This window comes from Apodemus sylvaticus, chromosome 18 (assembly GCF_947179515.1).
Source record: "Apodemus sylvaticus chromosome 18, mApoSyl1.1, whole genome shotgun sequence".
NCBI lineage: Eukaryota > Metazoa > Chordata > Mammalia > Rodentia > Muridae > Apodemus > Apodemus sylvaticus.
The window spans coordinates 19975959-19993370 of NC_067489.1; the positions used below are offsets into that span (position 1 = coordinate 19975959).

Consider the following 17412-nt stretch of genomic DNA (forward strand, 5'->3'; position numbering starts at 1 on the left):
GATCATGGACTTAACCTTCTGAAACGGTAAGCCAGTCCTCAATTAAACACTTTATTTCATAAATTGCCTTGGACATGGTATCTTTTCACAACAGGGAAGTAACCAGGATGGGTCCATTTGCTTAGAATACCCTTTTCTATCCTTTTACTGTGAGGTGCTATCTATTAAGGATGGTGAGGTGTGTTTCTTGACTGCAGCAGAAAGATGGACTCAGCTGTCTAGTCTAATATGCTAGTCTGTCTTTTTACTGGGGCAATTGAGATCATTAATATTAAAAGTTATCAGTGAGCACTGTTTATTAATTCTTGTGTTTTGTTATGATGTGGTCCCTGCTTTTGATTTATTGGTCTGAGATTATTTACTTCTTGTGTTTTCCTGGATGTGGCCAATCTCTTCAGATTAATGTTTTACTTTTAGTTCTTTTTGTGGAGCTTGATTGGTAGAGATACTGCTTAAATTTGGTTTTATCATGGAATGTTTCTCTTTCTCCATTTATTATGATTGGTAGCTTTTCTGCGTATAGTAGTCTACGTTGGCTTCCATAGTCTCTCAGTTTGTAGAACATCAGGCCAGACCCTTCTGGTTTTAACTCTCCACTGAGAAGTCAGGTGTTATTTAAATGGGCCTACCCTCATATGTTACTTGGTCTTTTTTCCTTACAACTTTTAATAGTCTTTATTTGTTCTGTATGTTTAGTGTTTTATTATGTGTTGCTAGAAATTTATTTTCTGGCCCTGCGTATTTGATGTGCTGTATGCTTCTTGTACCTTGATAGGCACCTCTTTCTTAAGGTTGGGAAAATTTTCTTCTATGACTTTGTTGAGAATATTTTCTGGGCCTTTGACATGTTTTTTGTTGTTGTTGTTGTTTTGGGTTCTTGTTTTTTCTCCTTCCTCTATTCCTATTCTCTGTAGATTTTGTCTTTTCATAGTGTCCCAGAATTCCTGTATGTTTTGTGTGCAGATTATTTTAGCTTTGACTAACTTATCAGATATCTCCAATGCCTGTTTCTCTCTTCCATGTCTTGTTATCTGTTCATGAGGCCGGCTTCTTACCTCCTAACAGTTTCTTTAGTTTTATGTCAGTGTGATTTTTCTTTAGTGATTATGATGGCTAGGTTTAGGCCAACTTGACACAAGCTATTGTCTTTAGAGGAAGGAGTCTCAATTGAGAAAATGCCTCCATAAAATTGGGTTGCGGGCAGGCCATTGTGGTTGTAGGACATTTTTTTTTAATTAGTAATTGATGGGGGAGTGCCCAGCCCATTGTGGGTGGTGCCATCCCTCAGCTGGGGGTCCTTGTTCTAGAAGAAAGCAGGTTGGGCAAACCAAGAGAAACAAGCCTGCAAACAGCTCCCCACCGTGGCCTCTGCATCAGCTCCGCCTCTAGGTCCCTGCCCTGCCCTGGTTCTCTTTGATGGACTCTGGAATGTAAACCAAATCCCTTTCTCCCCAGGTTGCTTTTATCACAGTGGTTCATCACAGCAATACAAACCCTAAGGCAGTGATTCTGTTTCTACTTTCCTGTCTTAAACTGTTTTATTTCATTCAACTATTTCTTTGTGTTTTCATAATCTGCATTGAAGCATTTATTCACATACTCTATTAGGTTCTTGAACATATACTTTTTTTTTTGAAACCCATCTTGTACTTCAGCTATATTGCATTTCTCGGAGCCTATTGGGTTGTGGTGGAGGCAAATGATCTTTGGCTGTTTCTGTTTTTGCAGCGTCTAGGCATCTGGAGTTATACGGTGTTTCTTGGTGTTGTTATCGGGTCTTGTCTTGGCTGGGTGGCTGCTCTAGTCATGGCTTCACTCTGAAGCCGAGGCAAGTGTGGTGACTGAGGGATCCTTGGTGGAGAGCTTCTGCAGATCGGCGCATGGCAGAAAGAATGGAGAGCAGAGAGGAGGAAGGGCTGAGAGGGGCTGTGGAAACACGTTAGAGGGATTATGTGTGCACCAAGAATCAGTCTCAAGGTAGTGGAGGTGTGGTGAGAGGAGAGATTCCTGCAAGCAGTCTGAAATAGGACAAAGATAGGTCTGGAGACACGGGAATGAAAGGGCTAGGGGGACCTTGGATAATACATCAAGAGGTAGCGTAGCCAGTGAACGGAGTTGGGGGTGGGGAGCTTCACCAAGCAGACCCACAGGACCGAGAGATCATAATGGAAGGCAGGACGGATAGAGAAAATCATCTACCGGAGTACTGGCGCAGTGTGGCCACTGGTGGTTCCTGGTGGAAGTGTTTCTGTGAAGCAATGGCTGAGAAAAAGGAATGGAGACAGGCTACAGGGACGGCTGAGATGGCGCCGTGTTTGGCGTGGTTTATAAACATTGTTCCGCTACTTTATGCTATTCAAAGTAAGGAACTTCTGTCTTTCAATTATGACAGATATTTCTCTCCGACGGCCTGTATCCTAGTAATATTTTGCTATAAATTGTATATACTAGCTATAAGAAAATATAAAAACAGAAATCTTCTCTTGCGGGCTCTGTGTCTTATCAGCCCTCCCCAAATACTTCATACTGGTTATAGTTTCTCAAGTGAACCACGAGACACAAAGCAGCCTGGACAAGATCACGGATATTTAGACAGAAGTCTGTCTGGTCCCAGCTCATGCTCCTGAAGTTTTCATGTACCTACAGACCTCTAGGTCTATTTAACCTGGATTTTTTTTTTCTTTTAAGAAACTGCTTTTTTAATCTTGTGTATCTGCATGTGCACACATATGATGATATGTACATGTCTGTGCAGGTGTTGAGACTGCTTCTCTTCTAACTCTTCCTCTTTTTGAACCTGAAGTTAATGCTAGTACCCATGAAGATTGGACTCACTGATATCACTAGATTTCTTACATTCCTGGGCTGTTACTCCAATGCTAATCCTACATGCTAGGAGCAGCTGCTTGTAGGACCCTGCCTATTTGGTTTCACATATGGAACATTTTGAAATCCCATGTACACTGACTTTTTTCTCTTTAACATGGGTTTCATTCTCCTGTTCTTCCGATTCTCGCTACTTGTTTTATCTGGGCCACGAAGAATAATAGAAAGCAGAGTCCCTTGGCTATGCTAACGTCTGCTGGAGTATTGACTTTTGTTCTATTGGACAATCAGATTGGCAGGAATCAAACTATAACATGGCGGGCCACAGCTTAAGTCCGCTCAGCTAGTGCTTGTCTCATAGCTGCTTGCTTTCTAACAGGCTGCGGGCGGTTTGCTTATAGATTCATAGTTCAGGGATCTCTCGTTAGCTCAGTAACACTTAAAGCAGACTGTGACATGTGTCCTCCTGTGGTTCACTTCCTGCTGCACTGTCTCCCTCTGCTCTGGTTTCTCTGGAGGCTCTTGTACTCATCACAGCAGCAGGAATGTGTCTTTCAGTTTAAGTTTCAACCTGCTTCTACCATTACCTCTAACCAGCTTTAACAAGAATAAACTTGAAACACTAGGTTTTCTATTGTATAGCACAAAACGAGGCAAGGCGGCTGGGTTTTCAGCAAAGCTTTAAACAGCAGAAGACACTGCTGTAACGGTCAACAGCTACAGGGAAACCATGGGAAAATAAGAGGTCAACAGAAAGACTGAGATGTCTCCTTGTCTAACAGCATGGCCTCAAGGAGCACTAGGGTGGCAAGGGAAATGTGGGATCAGAAACGAAATAACAACTTCTGTGAATACAATTGAAGGGAGACAAACCCAGCCACAGAGAATCTACAAGTAGCAGATGGGATACGCTTCATGATGTGGAAGAGACTACAAGGTCCTGTGTGTCATACACGTCTTGAAATAAAGGTCACTTAAAGTGCCAGGAACAATCGTAGAGCAACACAATCAGTCTGCTACCAACGTTAAATATCATGATAGACCACGTCCTAAGAGCAAGCTAACCGATAGCTAGAATGTCACGCTTTAACTCTGTAAAAATACTCTAAAGTGACATTAACTCAGGGATTCTTGCTCCCAAAGACATGCTTGTATGTTTCACTGTATCCTGAAGACATCACTGATCCTCCAAAGGGTTAGTTCCCATCTCCAGTCAGGAAGCATTTTCCTTCTAAGCATTTTTGCACTTAGGCAGAAAGTCCTAGAAGAAGCAACAACAGCAGGCTTCGGCACAAGTGGAATGAGTTTATCTGGCGAGTTTTCTAAATGCTGTTCATAATCTAACAGACGGGCGAAGAACTTGGTTCTCACACTGCTTCACAATCACTTCCACTGCTCAGTCCGAAGTTTCATTCCAACGAGAGCTGCACACTGTCAGCCTGGCTTTGGGGCTGTTGATACTCATACTTTCTTGCTGTGAAAAATAATGATGAGAAAGATGAAGAATAAAATAATTATGCACTAATGTCATTAAGTCATATTAAATCATGATGCTTGGTAAGAAATTAGTTAGAATTAACTATCTGTTTTTCTCTACAGGAAGTTAATTATATTCCTAGACCTTTTATTTTCAGCACTATTTATCTTATATTTATAATTATTATTTAAATATCTGGACCATTCTGAACTTTAAAATATAAGAAATAACTGAATAAGCTATCAAAAAAATTAACTCACTGCACATTTTCCCTTCCAACTGTGTGTCCTTTAAAAAAAAAAAAAAGTCCAACTAGTACTTTCAGTATAAGCATGGTAACAGGACCACAGGCAACCCACCAGGGGCCATTTCCCTGAAAGAAACTAAGCTACCTCAGCGACCAGTAACTGGCAGCATCTCCTCAGCCAGAGCTAGGGGTTAGGCACCCTTTCTTTACCCATCCAGCCTGGAATTTTGACTGGCTTGATCTTGCACAAGCAGCCACAGTCGTGTGTGCCACATCCTGTCACATCTGGAAAAGACCATTTTGCATTTCTTCTCTAACCTCTGGCTCTTACGGTCTTTCCATCCCTCTTCCTTCCTTGATGACCACTGAGCCTTGTGGAAGGAGGCAGACAGAGATGGGCCCCACAGGGCTGAGTTCTCAATAATAACTTATCTTCAGCACTTTGATATTAATATCTCTTTGTTTTTACTATATTTAACTTAGAAACCTACAGACGTATTGAACATAAAGGTCTCCACTATTAACTAGAAGCCAAAACAACTACATAATTCTTCTTACTAAAAACTAATTTAGTAAAGAAAAACTGTCTTAAGGTGAACCCAGAGATGATAAAGCTAAAAAGATTTGAGAATATCGTTCAACTATTTAGCTTTAAAACTTGCAACTTCTTCCTTTAAGTTGTTTTTAGCCATGAGAGACATTATTCTTGTTTATGTTACTTAGGGTAAATACAGATTCTTATGTCCTACAGCTTACATGTTGGGAGTGCAAAACTGATAGTGAACAAAAAAAGATTACTATAGGACATATTACCATATCTAATTTCAAATTAAACTAGGGTCGTAGTAATAAAAACAGTGTGCTATATTGGCACTAAAACAGACACACAGACCAAGGGAACAGAACTGAGGGCCCAGCTGCAAGCCTGCACACCTATAGCCACTGAATTTTTTGACAATAACACCACAAACATGCAACATCTATGGTGGTTTGAATAGCTTGGCCCAGGGAGTGGCACTATTAGGAGGTGTGACCTTGATGGAGCAGGTGTGGCCTTGTTGGAGGAAGTGCATCATTGTAGGGGTGGGCTTTGAGACCCTCCTCCTAGCTGCCTGGAAGCCAGTCTTCTGTTTGCTTTTGGAACAGAACTCTCAGCTCCTCCTGCACCATGCCTGCCTAGATGGTGCCGTGCTCCCACCTTGATGATAATGGACTGAACCTCTGAACCCATAAGCCAGCTCAAGGTAAATGCTGTCCTTTATAAGAATTGCTGTAGTCATGGTGCCTCTTCACAGCAATGGAAACCCTATCTAAGACAACGGGGTAAAAACAAAAAAAAAAACAAAAAAAAAACAAAAAAACAACAACAACAAAAAACAATAGCATCTTCAACAAATGGTGCTGAGAAAACTGACTTTCAATGTATAGACAAGTAAAACCAGTTCCTTAATTCCCACTATGCATGGAAATCAACTTCAAGGTCCTCAATATAAGACATGATGCCCTGAAACTGCCAGAGGAAGGGGTGTGCCTCAGCTTCCCGACACAGATGCCAGCGCTGAATCAGATTACTAGTACAAGAAAGGAGGTCAACACTGGACAAATGGGGCCTCGTGAGACTTTTATACGGCAAAGCAAACTGCCAGTCAAGTGCAGAGGCAGCCCACAGCGTATAAGTAAACAACTGCTCCTGTCTTGTTCATCTGACAGGATTAGTGGCTAAAACACACAAAGAACATAGAAAAGAAAACATTAAGAAAATCAGTAATCCAGTGTGAAAACAGGGTATGCGACTGAGCAGAATTCATAAAAGAATTATAATAGTAAGTGCTTTAAAAAGTGCTCAAAATCAAGGAATTGCAAAATCAAATTACTTTGAGATTCTGTTCTCACCCCAGTCAGAGTAGTCACCATCAGGGGTACAAATGACAAATGGATGTGGCTAAAGGACTCTTGTACACAGTTGGCGGGAGCGTAAACTATTGCCACCACTCTCAAAGAAGCTAGAAATAGAACTGTCATAGGACCCAGCTACGCTCTCCTGGGCATGCACCCAAAGGACTTTCTATCCTACTCCAGACACACTGGCCCACCATGTTCGTTGTGTTCTACTGAGAACAGCTGTAGAACACAATCTCTCATATGTCCATTAACAGACAGACAGCGGGAATGTGGGACACACAAGACTGCATGCCAACAATGAAGAAAAACAAAATCATGACATCTTCAGGGAAATGGGTAGAAATAGAAAAAAATTATTATATTTAGTGAGGGAACTCAGGTGCAGTAGGACAAATGTCACATGGTCACCATCATATGTGAAGTCAGTTTCAAGTGTTTTGCTTTGTGTGTTTAGCTTAGAAGACAGGAAGAAGCAGTGGACCTCAAAGTCTAGGGTTAACATACAGGAGGAGAATATGAAGAGCTGCACAGAAACGCCTTGTCTCACAGGCCAACCACAAGTATGACTTGATGGAAAGCAGAGCATGCAAGGAAGGAGGCGGGACTAGGGAGCAGGGCAGTGGGCGGGAGCAGGGCAGTGGGTGGGAACAGGGCAGTGGGTGGGAGCAGGGCAGTGGGTGGGAACAGGGCAGTGGGCGGGAGCAGGGCAGTGGGTGGGAACAGGGCAGTGGGCGGGAGCAGGGCAGTGGGTGGGAACAGGGCAGTGGGCGGGAGCAGGGCAGTGGGTGGGAACAGGGCAGTGGGCGGGAGCAGGGGACAGTGGGTGGGAGCAGGGCAGTGGGCGGGAGCAGGGCAGTGGGTGGGAACAGGGCAGTGGGCGGGAGCAGGGCAGTGGGCGGGAGCAGGGCAGTAGGCGGGAGCAGGGCAGTAGGCGGGAGCAGGGGACAATGGGCAGGAGCAGGGCAGTAGGCGGGAGCAGGGGACAATGGGCAGGAGCAGGGCAGTGGGCGGGAGCAGGGGAGTGGCGGGCTCATTAGGGTTTACTGCTGTGAACAGACACCATGACCAAGGCAACTTTTTTTTTCCCCCCCAAATCTGAGGACTGAACCCAGGGCCTTGAACTTGCTAGGCAAACACTCTACCACTGAGCTAAATCCTCAGCCCCAATATATATACTGTACCTGTTTCCATTACAGATGTCTGTGAGCCACCACGTAGTTGCTGGGAATTGAACTCAAGACTTCTGGAAGAGCAGTCAGTGCTCTTAACCACTGAGCCATCTCTTTAGTCTCTAAGGCAACTCTTATTAGGGCTGGCGAACAGGTTCAGAGGTCCAGTCCATTATCATCATGGTGGGAAGCATGGCAGCGTCCAGTCAGGCACGGTGCAGGAGGAGCTGAGAGCTTTACATCTTGTTCCAAAGGCAAACAGGAGAAGACTGGCTAGGAGGAGGGTCTCAAAGCTGATCCCCACAGTGACACACTTTCTCCAAAAAGGCCACACCTCCTAATAGTGCCACTCCCTGGGCCAAGCATATTTAAACCACCACAGGATATATAAAATGGTCTTATAAAAACACACTAATTGGGCTGGAGAGATGGCTCAGCAATTAAGAGCACTGACTGCTCTTCCAAAGGTCCTTAGTTCAATTCCAAGCAACCACATGGTGGCTCACAATCATCTGTAATGGGATCTGATGCCCTCTTCTGGTGTGTCTGAAGACAGCTACAGTGTACTCATATACATAAAATAAGTTAAAAAAAAAACCAAAAAACCCACACTAATTAGCAAGATAATTTCAAAATACAATTGTTAAAAAAGAAAAAGTTTGACCGGAGGTACCCCACATGGGAAAACAATGATGCCTCCAGAATATATGGGTTATTAAACAAAAATTACAGTGTAGGGCATTAAATACCTCTCTCTGGGTAATTAGGCCCAGATGTGTCCAAAGCATAGGCTGTTGTTGATGCCCTTGGCTAATTGCTAAAACATCACACTCAGGCTGCAAGATGACTGACTGGAAAGAGTTTTCCCTAGTAGTTAACTCGGAGTGCTCGAAGTATTATGCATGCTGCTGGGGCAGAAAAGCCATCAACAGTCTTACCCCTTGCTGGACCCTGCATGCTAAAATACTCACATGCCAGGCATGATGTATCCACCAGTGCAGTAGTGCTCTGACTAGTATGCGGTAACCAACCACTTTCTGGGTGGATTTGAGATCTCCTTGACAGGTGGCTATTTCATGCCCAGTACTGTAAACCTGATGAAAAGCCCATGGTTGAGGAGACCATAGGCCTAAGATGGAACCTGATTCTGGTTTTGCTAACTGGTCACGGTGTTGTCTTGCCTTTCAACAATTTATGCTTTTAGTCAGCCTTGGTTACAGAATATTCATGTGGCAGCAGGCAGCAGTCAATAAAGGAATTCATAACTGCCTAAAGAACTGACAATAAATAGCTAGTGCTTAAATGGGGCATCTTGAATATTTACTTATTTAATATGTATGGGTATTTTATTTTATTGTGTGAGCTATGAGTGTGAGAGGCCAAGAGAAGAAAATGGATCCCCTGGAACTGGAATTACAGATGGTTATGAATCACCATGTGGGTCCTGGGAATCAAACCTGAGTCTTCTAGAAAGAACAGTCAGTGCTCGTAACCACCGAGCTGTCTTTCTGCCCCTAAATGAGATATCTTTATGAAATAACACTTCTCCCTTCACTGCCGAGGCTCAGAGAACCTCAGAGAGGATAAGACGGAAAGAACGTAAGACACAGAAGGTGGGGAGGAGAGCTACGGAATACTGTCTTCTGGAAATACCATGGCTGTTGAACTCATGCACTCAGTGGCAGGGGGTACCTGCCCGGAAGTCCACAAGATCAAGCCAACTAAAACTCAAGCACACATGGGCAGGCGCTCAAGGCCCTTCTACTCACTGAAAAGCCGCTGCAGTTAATAGCTGGCTGGCTGAGGGAGACTCTTTTTGAGAGAATGGCCACTGCAAGGTTACCTATGCTCTGATGGATAGCCCCATACCCATGTACAGACAGTCAGCAGTAACCTAACTTAGAGGGTTTGTTGGGGTTTTGTATTTTAGAAGAGAACTCGAGGCTGCAGGAGGTACTGAGGCAGATCTGCAGTGTTGCAGAGGAATAGGAGGCGCACAGTGAGAAGTAGTAGTTCATTTTCAGTCTGAGGTGTGTTCAGATCTCACTAGAGAATCCAGATAAGCAGGAGGCTCCGGCATCTACCCTTCTAGCTGGTGCTGGCGCCTGTGCGTGGAGGGTTGAAAGTTACAGGGAGACTACTGCTTGACTGAGCCCAGATACGAAGCAAGGAGGGGGTTAAGCTATTCATTAGATAAGGCTGTGTCTGGACCCAATCCAATGGGGAAGTGGGGTAGACAGCAACACTAAGGCACTAGGAACACTGTATTTCTCCAAAGAGCTTCAGCCAATGAGAATTAAAAGGGCGAAGAACCGCAATGCGGGACACACAAGCCACTGTTTTGTGCCGAAAAGGAACCACAGCCACGTTTGCCTTCTGTACTGGCTGGCTTCCAGTTTCTGCAAACTGAAAATAGATTGTCTTGTTTTGCTAGTCTTGAGACTCCACTGTTCTTATTATGAAGTATGAGAGGTTGTTTCTCCCAGGAGAGGCCGTTGGTCTCTGAGAGTAGAAGACAGCAGGTATGTGAGCTCCATCCACACGCTGATGCACATCTCTGTGCCTCTATCATCATTCGGAGCATGTGCGTTATGCATATATGTATACACTTAGGTTCTATTCGGATAATAAAAGAAGTGTTGTTTCCTTGACTTTACAACAATGTATCACTTCCTTGTTGCTACGGCAAATACCTGACATAAGTAACTTAAGAAAAGCAGAGTTTATTTTGGCTTACAGTTATAGAACACAGTCTATCAAGGCAGGGAAACGTGGCAGTAGTGCTGACAAGCAGCTAGCACACTGCTTCCTCAGTCGAAAACAGACGGATGCTCCTCCTCCTCAGCCAGCGGTCTCATTTCTCACTCTGTCCTTGACTTCAGCCCATGTCATGATGTCATGCTACCTTTAGACTAAATCCTCCCACCTCAGTTAGCCTGATCTAGAAAGACCCTCAAGACCCACCCAGAGCTCTGTTTCCTTTGTGACTCTAAACCCTGTTAGGAGGACAGCTGGGATGACCCTGGCATTTTAACATGAACACCACTGCTTGTCCTCCCTAATGTACCATGGAAGCCACGCCTTCATCTCTCAAATATCACCAAAGGTTTCAATGTACATACGGTTGACTCTTGCTTGACCTATACGGCTTAAATTTTTGTTTCTTCTTCCTGTGTATATGCTACATCAGGGAGAGTTTCCATTTCTTCCAGTGATTAGTACCACAGGGTGTATTAATATTGCTCAAATATAACTTCTGGCCTCGCACCTAGATCTCACAGTTCCTGAAAGCCATTTGCATACCACTTTGGTGTTCAGTTGTCTGACCATTTCCATGTCATCCCAAGTGAGTACAAAGGAGAAAAAATTAGAAGAGGAAGAAATGGAGGTATCAATTGGCGTTTACAATCGCCATTACTGCAAACTTTATAAGAGCAAGATTACCTCTCAAGGCTACAGAGAGGCCTCAGAGAACAGGAGGGCAAAGGATCTAACAGCCATAATGGTGGGATAAATCTGTGACGGGAAATGTCTAAGTTCTTCTAAACAACCATCTTTTATAACCTTTTGTTAACTAAGTGCAGTAGAAATCTGTGTTCAAGATATTACATCTACAGCCTGGCACAGACCACACTTACAGATGGGATGGACATCCACTTGTTGTCTTAAGCGAATTCTGCTCACTGGGTCATAAAAGCTTGGTTCTGACAACATCTCTTCTGCAGGAGGCACACTAAATATTCTCATAATTTTCCTTTTATTCCTGAAACACAAAAACAATACCGGTTTGTTTTAATACACAAATAATTATCTCGTGATCCATTAAAAGTGTGAGCCAAAATGTTCCTGTGAAGTACTCTGATTTTCACTAATGTATAAAGCTCTCTGTATAGAGCTTCCATGCTATAAAGGAAGGGGCCACAAAATGAGGCCTTTCCCTAGTGTTTCCCCTCAGCTCCTAGGAAAAATGGTGTGTTAAAAGCCACAGTATACAAACAAGGAAGCATGCCATTCTCCTTCCTTTCACGACACCCGAATAAAGACAAAACACTGGAGTGGGGGATATCCCTGATGTGAGCAGACCTTAGTTTGGAAAAATTCGTGAATAAAAATGTTCTTTAATGACACAGTTTCTTGGAATCTTGTTTTAGAAACAAGAACATACATCTCTGCTTTTAAAAGAGAAGTGGGAAGGAGGTGGTAGCTCTTTTGAGAGAAGAGTTGTCACATGCAAGTGGATCCGTGATGTCATGTGTCGCCTTCTTCCAGCCACACCACGCCCGCAGTCCAGCCGCTGAGAGGGAGCTACACAGCAACAAGGGCATGCACACACAGGAGAGGGACATCACAGGCCAAACAGAAACTATTTCTGCAGTATTATTATGAATTACTTAAGGACCTTTTTAAACCTCACTAGAAAGCCGGGCGGTGGTGGTGCACGCCTGTAATCCCAGCACTTGGGAGGCAGAGGCAGGCGGATTTTTGAGTTCGAGGCCAGCCTGGTCTACAGAGTAAGTTCCAGGATAGCCAGGGCTACACAGAGAAACCCTGTCTCAAAAACAAACAAACAAACAAACAAACAAACAAACAAAAAACCCTCACTAGAGAATGTCCCAAAGTATATACCCACAAACAGAATACTGACTTTCCTCTTTAAAATACACCCTAGCCACCACTACCATCAGCAGCATCTTCATCACCACTGCCACCACATTATTATCATCAGCATTACCATTACTACCATCACCAACATAATTAGTCCTATAACTGTTTTGCTGGATTGGAGGGAAAGAAGCCAGGAAGAATTAAGACAGTATTTACATTAAGCTACACTAGAAACTAAGGCAGAAACATGTCTCTTAAGAATTTGGACCGGGGCTGGAGAGATGGCTCAGATGGTTAAGAGCACTGACTGCTCTTCCAGAGGTCCTGAGTTCAAATCCCAGCAACCACATGGTGGCTCACAACCATCTGTAATGAGATCTGACACCCTCTTCTGGTGCTGTCTGAAGACAGCTATAGTATACTTACATATAACAAATAAATCTTTTTTTTTTTTTTAAAGAATTTGGACCAAGTGGCATATCAATGACACAAAGATAAAAGACCCAATTCTTGTTCTCAAGGGACTGGCATTTTTATAAATAAGGAACAGAGAAGTAGTGTTCTGGTTTCTTGTCAACTTGATATATAGCTGGGGTCATCTGGGAAGAGAGAACCTTAGTGAAGGAGCTGGCTCTGTCAAACTGGCCTGTAGGTAAGTCTGTGGGACATTCTCCTAGTTCACGACTGATGTGGGGGACCCCAGCTCACTATGGGCGGGCAGTCTCGGGTGCATAAGACAGCAAACTGGACAAATCACGGAGAACGAATCACAAGCAGTACTCCTCCATGGTCTCTGCTTCAGGTTCTGCCTCTAGGTTTGCGTCTTGGGTTCCTGTCCCGACAGCCCTCACAGACTGTGGCCTGTAAGCTGAAACAAACACTCTCCTTTGCAAGCTGCTTTTCAACCTGGTCTTAATCGGACCAACAGCATGCACGTGAATACAAGTGCCTGCATAAGAAGCAAGGGATAGGTCAAACGGGTGAAGAGGGGCTTGCTAAGTACATGGTCGTCAGAGTATTTCTGCACTTCAGACACTTGGGTGAAAAATACTTTAAAAGTGTGCTCATTCTAAGGGGATAGAGTATCAAAGCTGGTGACAGAGTCAGGCATTTTAGAAGTGATCGCATCAAACTTTAGAGCAGCAGATTGGTTGATATGAGATTTTCAAATCAAACCTTGAGTCACCAGCACCAACATGAACAGCACCTCTTCAGTCCAGGAACAAGATTTCTGAAGAAATATTTTCATGCATTTGATTCAGCTAACACACATCACAACAACAACAACAACAACAGCAGCAACAACAACAATGACAGCTAGCCCACTTTAATGAGCAGCATCTTCTACATTTACCTCTTGGCATACATGAAGAGACCGAAGCTAACGAGGATAACTATCAAGTAGACATTGGTGGCCTCGTTCCAGGCTTCATGGACGGTGTAATCGATAGAACCGTCATCAGCCATCACACCATAACTTCCGGCCATGGGATCTGTAAGGAAGAAGAGAAGGTGGGGTTGGTGAAGCCGTGGCCACTAGCTGCCGTACAGCCCAGAGCCAAGGATGACTTTACATGAAAGACACACATGCCATTCATTCCTTGCACGTATTTTTGAGTGGGGTGTGTGTCAAACTCAGGTGATACATATACTAAGCACACTCTCTACCCTACGCTTGCCTGCGGTTCCTAGATCGGTACCTACGTGTTTCAATTTTCCTCAGTATTTATAGAGTCTTAAAAAATATTGCTGGTTTGGCTCTTTTTAGGAGACGGTATACTGACCCCAGACTTAGGTCATAAACGTGTAAAACACAATATTTTCCCCATTTTTTTAAAATTTTGGAATATTATAGCTTTTACACAGATGTTAAAATGTAAGATACAGAGATACTGATAAAAGAACTGGATCTGAAACGCTACTGCAGTCTCCAAACTGTAGCTGTCATTTAGATGAAAACAACGGGACCCTTCAAAACACAGACCCAGACAATGGCTGGGATTCTGACAGCAGTCTCTCTCATGACATCAACCTGGGAAAGAACAGGGGCACACTAGCTGCTCTTCCTGGGCCTCCCAATATGCTGGCACATCACGAGCTGGACCAAGCTTTGCCTGTTTTACTGAATCTGGCTAAAAAAAAAAGTGATGAGATAAACAGTTACTTTGCTACATATTCATAATCATGCATTCTTCGGAGATCCCCACAGAGAGCAGGGGTGAGAAACGTACTCACAGTAAATAGCAAGCAAAAGAACAAAGGTTTCTTATTTGTATTTGAGAACTGCATTTTTCCCTAAGGACAAAGTTCTTCCCTGTGCTGAACAGAAAATGGATGTCCATAAGCAACTCAGAAGTGTTTAGGCAGTCTTCAGGTATAAACACTGGCCTTGTAAAAATATTTTGGTCAAGGAACAATAAACAGAATTTAACAATAAGACTTACAACTTTAAGATCTAGATATTAGGGTAGACCTAACTCCTAAATACTAATGACCGGAGCTTTGGGCTTTTGGTTGAATGGGAAGGTGACAGAGTTACATGTTCAAATCTTATTTTTTTAAAATTCAATTCCAGGAGTTCTCTGACTTTTTTGATTTACAGTAGTCAGTCTATTTTAGATGGAGACTTCCGGAAGACCAAACACTAGAACCGCCTTTAACTTGTGGCACATTAGACCACTGTAAATGCCACGATACTAAAATGGCAGTAACCAGGATCGTGTTTGGTAAAACCTAAGTGTCTGACTGGAGATGCTACAGAGAGCGCAGACCGTAAAGGGTTAACGGTCATGGCCCTCAGAACCAGGAGCTAACCAATTAGGAAAGAATCAGTGATCAATAAGGCAGGGGCCTTACTAGGATAGGGAATGAGTGCCAATTATTTACCTGACAAATTAACACAATGTTTCCTAATGCCAAAGTGGATGTGAACCGGATTAATTTCTTGCTAGGGCTTTTGACCCTTCCATCTGCCGCTGTGTGAATAATTTATTTTCACCCAGAGCTTGAGGGCTTCCTTCTATGTCACTTTTTAATCACACTTAGAAGGAGATTTTCTAACCAATGCTGACCATTTCCCAGAGTGGCAAACCGTTAACCTGAGGTACACAACAGATACTATAAACCATCTGTAGTATGCACTAACGCTGCTGGCTAATCCAGGGGTCCTGGGATGTCTGAGTTACCTTAGACCCGCAATTTTAAAAGATGCACTGAGGCTAGGCCTCTCCTGCTAGTCCTGACACCATCAACACGGTCAGGAATGGAGAGCTCAGAGGCACAGTGTCTACATGGTACTTTAACTGCCCCTCCCACGCATTTTGTGTAATCTAACCAAGTGTGTGAATATGCGCCCTTCCACTCCAGTCTAAAGTAAAATGTCCAGGGGTTCATTTCAGGCAAGTTAATGCTCTCAGAGATAGATGCTGGGAGTGACAAACCAGCATCTTTTGGGGGAAAACTGACTCTTTCCCTCAGCTGTCCTGTGATGTAATGCTTAAACTATTATTGCATTAGAAAGATGCTAGCTAGACTGAGCTGATTTAAGCTGCAGGTAAATATGAGTATTAAGAGATAATGCCGTCAAAAATGCATCCATCAGGATTTAGTTTATGGCTAGCCTGCTTTTAGGTGACAAAATCCTTTTCAGGAAATCATGAGACATTATCCCGAGTTTTAAAGTTTGTCCACCCCGTTCTAGAAGTGAGCATTACCTGCCACCTCGCTTGGAATGCTATTTCTGCCTCTCCTGTGGAACTTTTGTTATTTTTCTCCCGGAAATTCAGCCTAAACATAATTTCTAACAACAAAACCCAAACACCGTGAGGGGAAGATTCGTTCTCCTGACTCTCAAGCACTGCGAAGTTCGAGGTCCTATAGCAGAAGGGACCAAGATTTCACCCTTTCCTAGAGGACGGAGCATAGCTGAGGCCTGTGGACCGCACAGTACACATTCGAGTAATTTTTTTTTTTTTTTTTTGCACCCATCCTGCTTTGACACACTGCAACTCTGTAACAGGTGACAGTGGCGGCCCTGTGACCCCCAAGGCCACAGGGACCCGGGAACGGAGGGAACCCGTTCCCAAACCTGGCCTCCTCCAGCCGCGACCCCGAGCCTGTGCAATCCGCTCTAGGTGACATACAGGACAGTCCTCCCGCGATGGCCCGTTGCACGTTCTCGCCCGCGTCAACGCGGGCTCCGGCACCGCGGGGACCCTAAGCACGCTGCAGCCGCCTGGCTCGCTGCGCCCGCAGACACCCAGGCCGGGCACTGACCCGCGTCCCGCGGCTGGGCCCGGCCGGGACGGGGATGGGCGGGGCCGGGGGCGGGGCGGTGACGCGGCCGCGCGCGGGCGGGCGAGCGGGCGGGCGGGCGCTCGGCGGCTGCTGAGGTGCGGAGGCCGCCGCGCCGCGCCGCTCTGCTCCGTTCGTGCTGTTCCGGGAGTCGGGCTCCCCGCGCCGGCCGAGACCCAGCGGACCGAACGACCTCTCCTTCGTCACTTCCTGCCGGCCCAGCGGTTTCCGGAGGGAACGAGAAGCCAGGTTTTGTTATTGGTTTTTCTTCCTTCCCTCTTTTCGGAGCCGGGCGCCGCGGCGGCCCGCGTGCGGCGTCCGGCGGGAGCGGAGCGCAGCGCAGCGCGGCCCGGGTCGGCGCGGGCGGGAAGCGGCGGGCTCAGGCCCGAGGGCGCGAGGCTCCTCCGCGGTGGGGCGATCTCGGGGTGTCTGCGCGTGCTCCCGAGACGAAGCTGGCTTGCAGGGTTCTAGGTCTCCTCATCTTCCCGGCTGCGAGGCCAAGGCGACTGCTCTCGCATCTTTGCTTGAATGGCTAGGATGTTTTTTAAAAGAAAAAGAAAAGCAACAACTTTGCGTAGTGACTTGAATGGTTGCGTTTTCCAGCGTGAGGCAGGTGGCGATTGCTCTGTTGGGCTTGCAGTTCGCCCTTAAACCGATCAGTCAGTCCCCAGGTTAGTGCGGCCATGCGAATAAAGCGGCCCATTGTCCACGTGCTTAAGGGCTTAGCTATTCCAGCACGGCAAGTTCTCCGGGATCATCTGACTTCTTGTTACAATTCTTGCTCTCAGTGTAGCGGTTCTGTTGAATTGGTATGCAGAGATAAGAGCAAATAATTATTCTGTAACTTTTAACAAGTTGTCTTGCCTATTACAAACTCCCCTTCTCTAGGAACA

General features: G+C 44.9%; 2 protein-coding genes across 4 annotated transcripts in view; one reads left to right on the forward strand and one right to left on the reverse strand.

Moving 5' to 3' along the window:
- Positions 1-3489: 3489 nt before the first annotated feature.
- Positions 3490-16674, reverse strand: Smim19 (small integral membrane protein 19). 3 transcript variants are annotated; one of them, XM_052161908.1, is made up of 4 exons: positions 16314-16674; positions 13581-13719; positions 11260-11384; positions 3490-4300 (listed from the first exon to the last, which is right to left on the reverse strand). In XM_052161908.1, the coding sequence occupies exons 2-4, from the start codon at positions 13712-13714 to the stop codon at positions 4236-4238; spliced, it is 324 nt and encodes a 107-aa protein (XP_052017868.1). In that variant the 5' UTR covers positions 13715-13719; positions 16314-16674; the 3' UTR covers positions 3490-4235. The 3 variants fall into 3 exon arrangements, with proteins under 3 accessions (XP_052017868.1, XP_052017867.1, XP_052017866.1); XM_052161907.1 differs by having other exon boundaries at positions 16369-16467; XM_052161906.1 differs by lacking the exon at positions 16314-16674 and adding an exon at positions 14211-14311.
- Position 16675: 1 nt separating this feature from the next.
- The window catches only part of Slc20a2 (solute carrier family 20 member 2), an 88518-nt gene continuing 87781 nt past the window's right edge, over positions 16676-17412 (forward strand). The window contains exon 1 of the mRNA XM_052161905.1: positions 16676-16768. The gene's annotated coding sequence lies outside the window, so the exon portion shown is untranslated. The remainder of the gene's footprint in view (positions 16769-17412) is intronic.

Excerpts from the sequence above, each read along its gene's own strand:
- Smim19 (XM_052161908.1), bottom strand. The coding sequence starts at position 13,714 with ATGGCCGGAAGTTATGGTGTGATGGCTGATGACGGTTCTATCGATTAC. Across the intron at positions 11,385-13,580 it reads CTCTTCATGTATGCCAAGAG|GAATAAAAGGAAAATTATGA; the intron begins GTAAATGTAGAA and ends TTTGTGTTTCAG. Across the intron at positions 4,301-11,259 it reads AGTGGATGTCCATCCCATCT|CAAGAAAGTATGAGTATCAA; the intron begins GTAAGTGTGGTC and ends TATTTTTCACAG.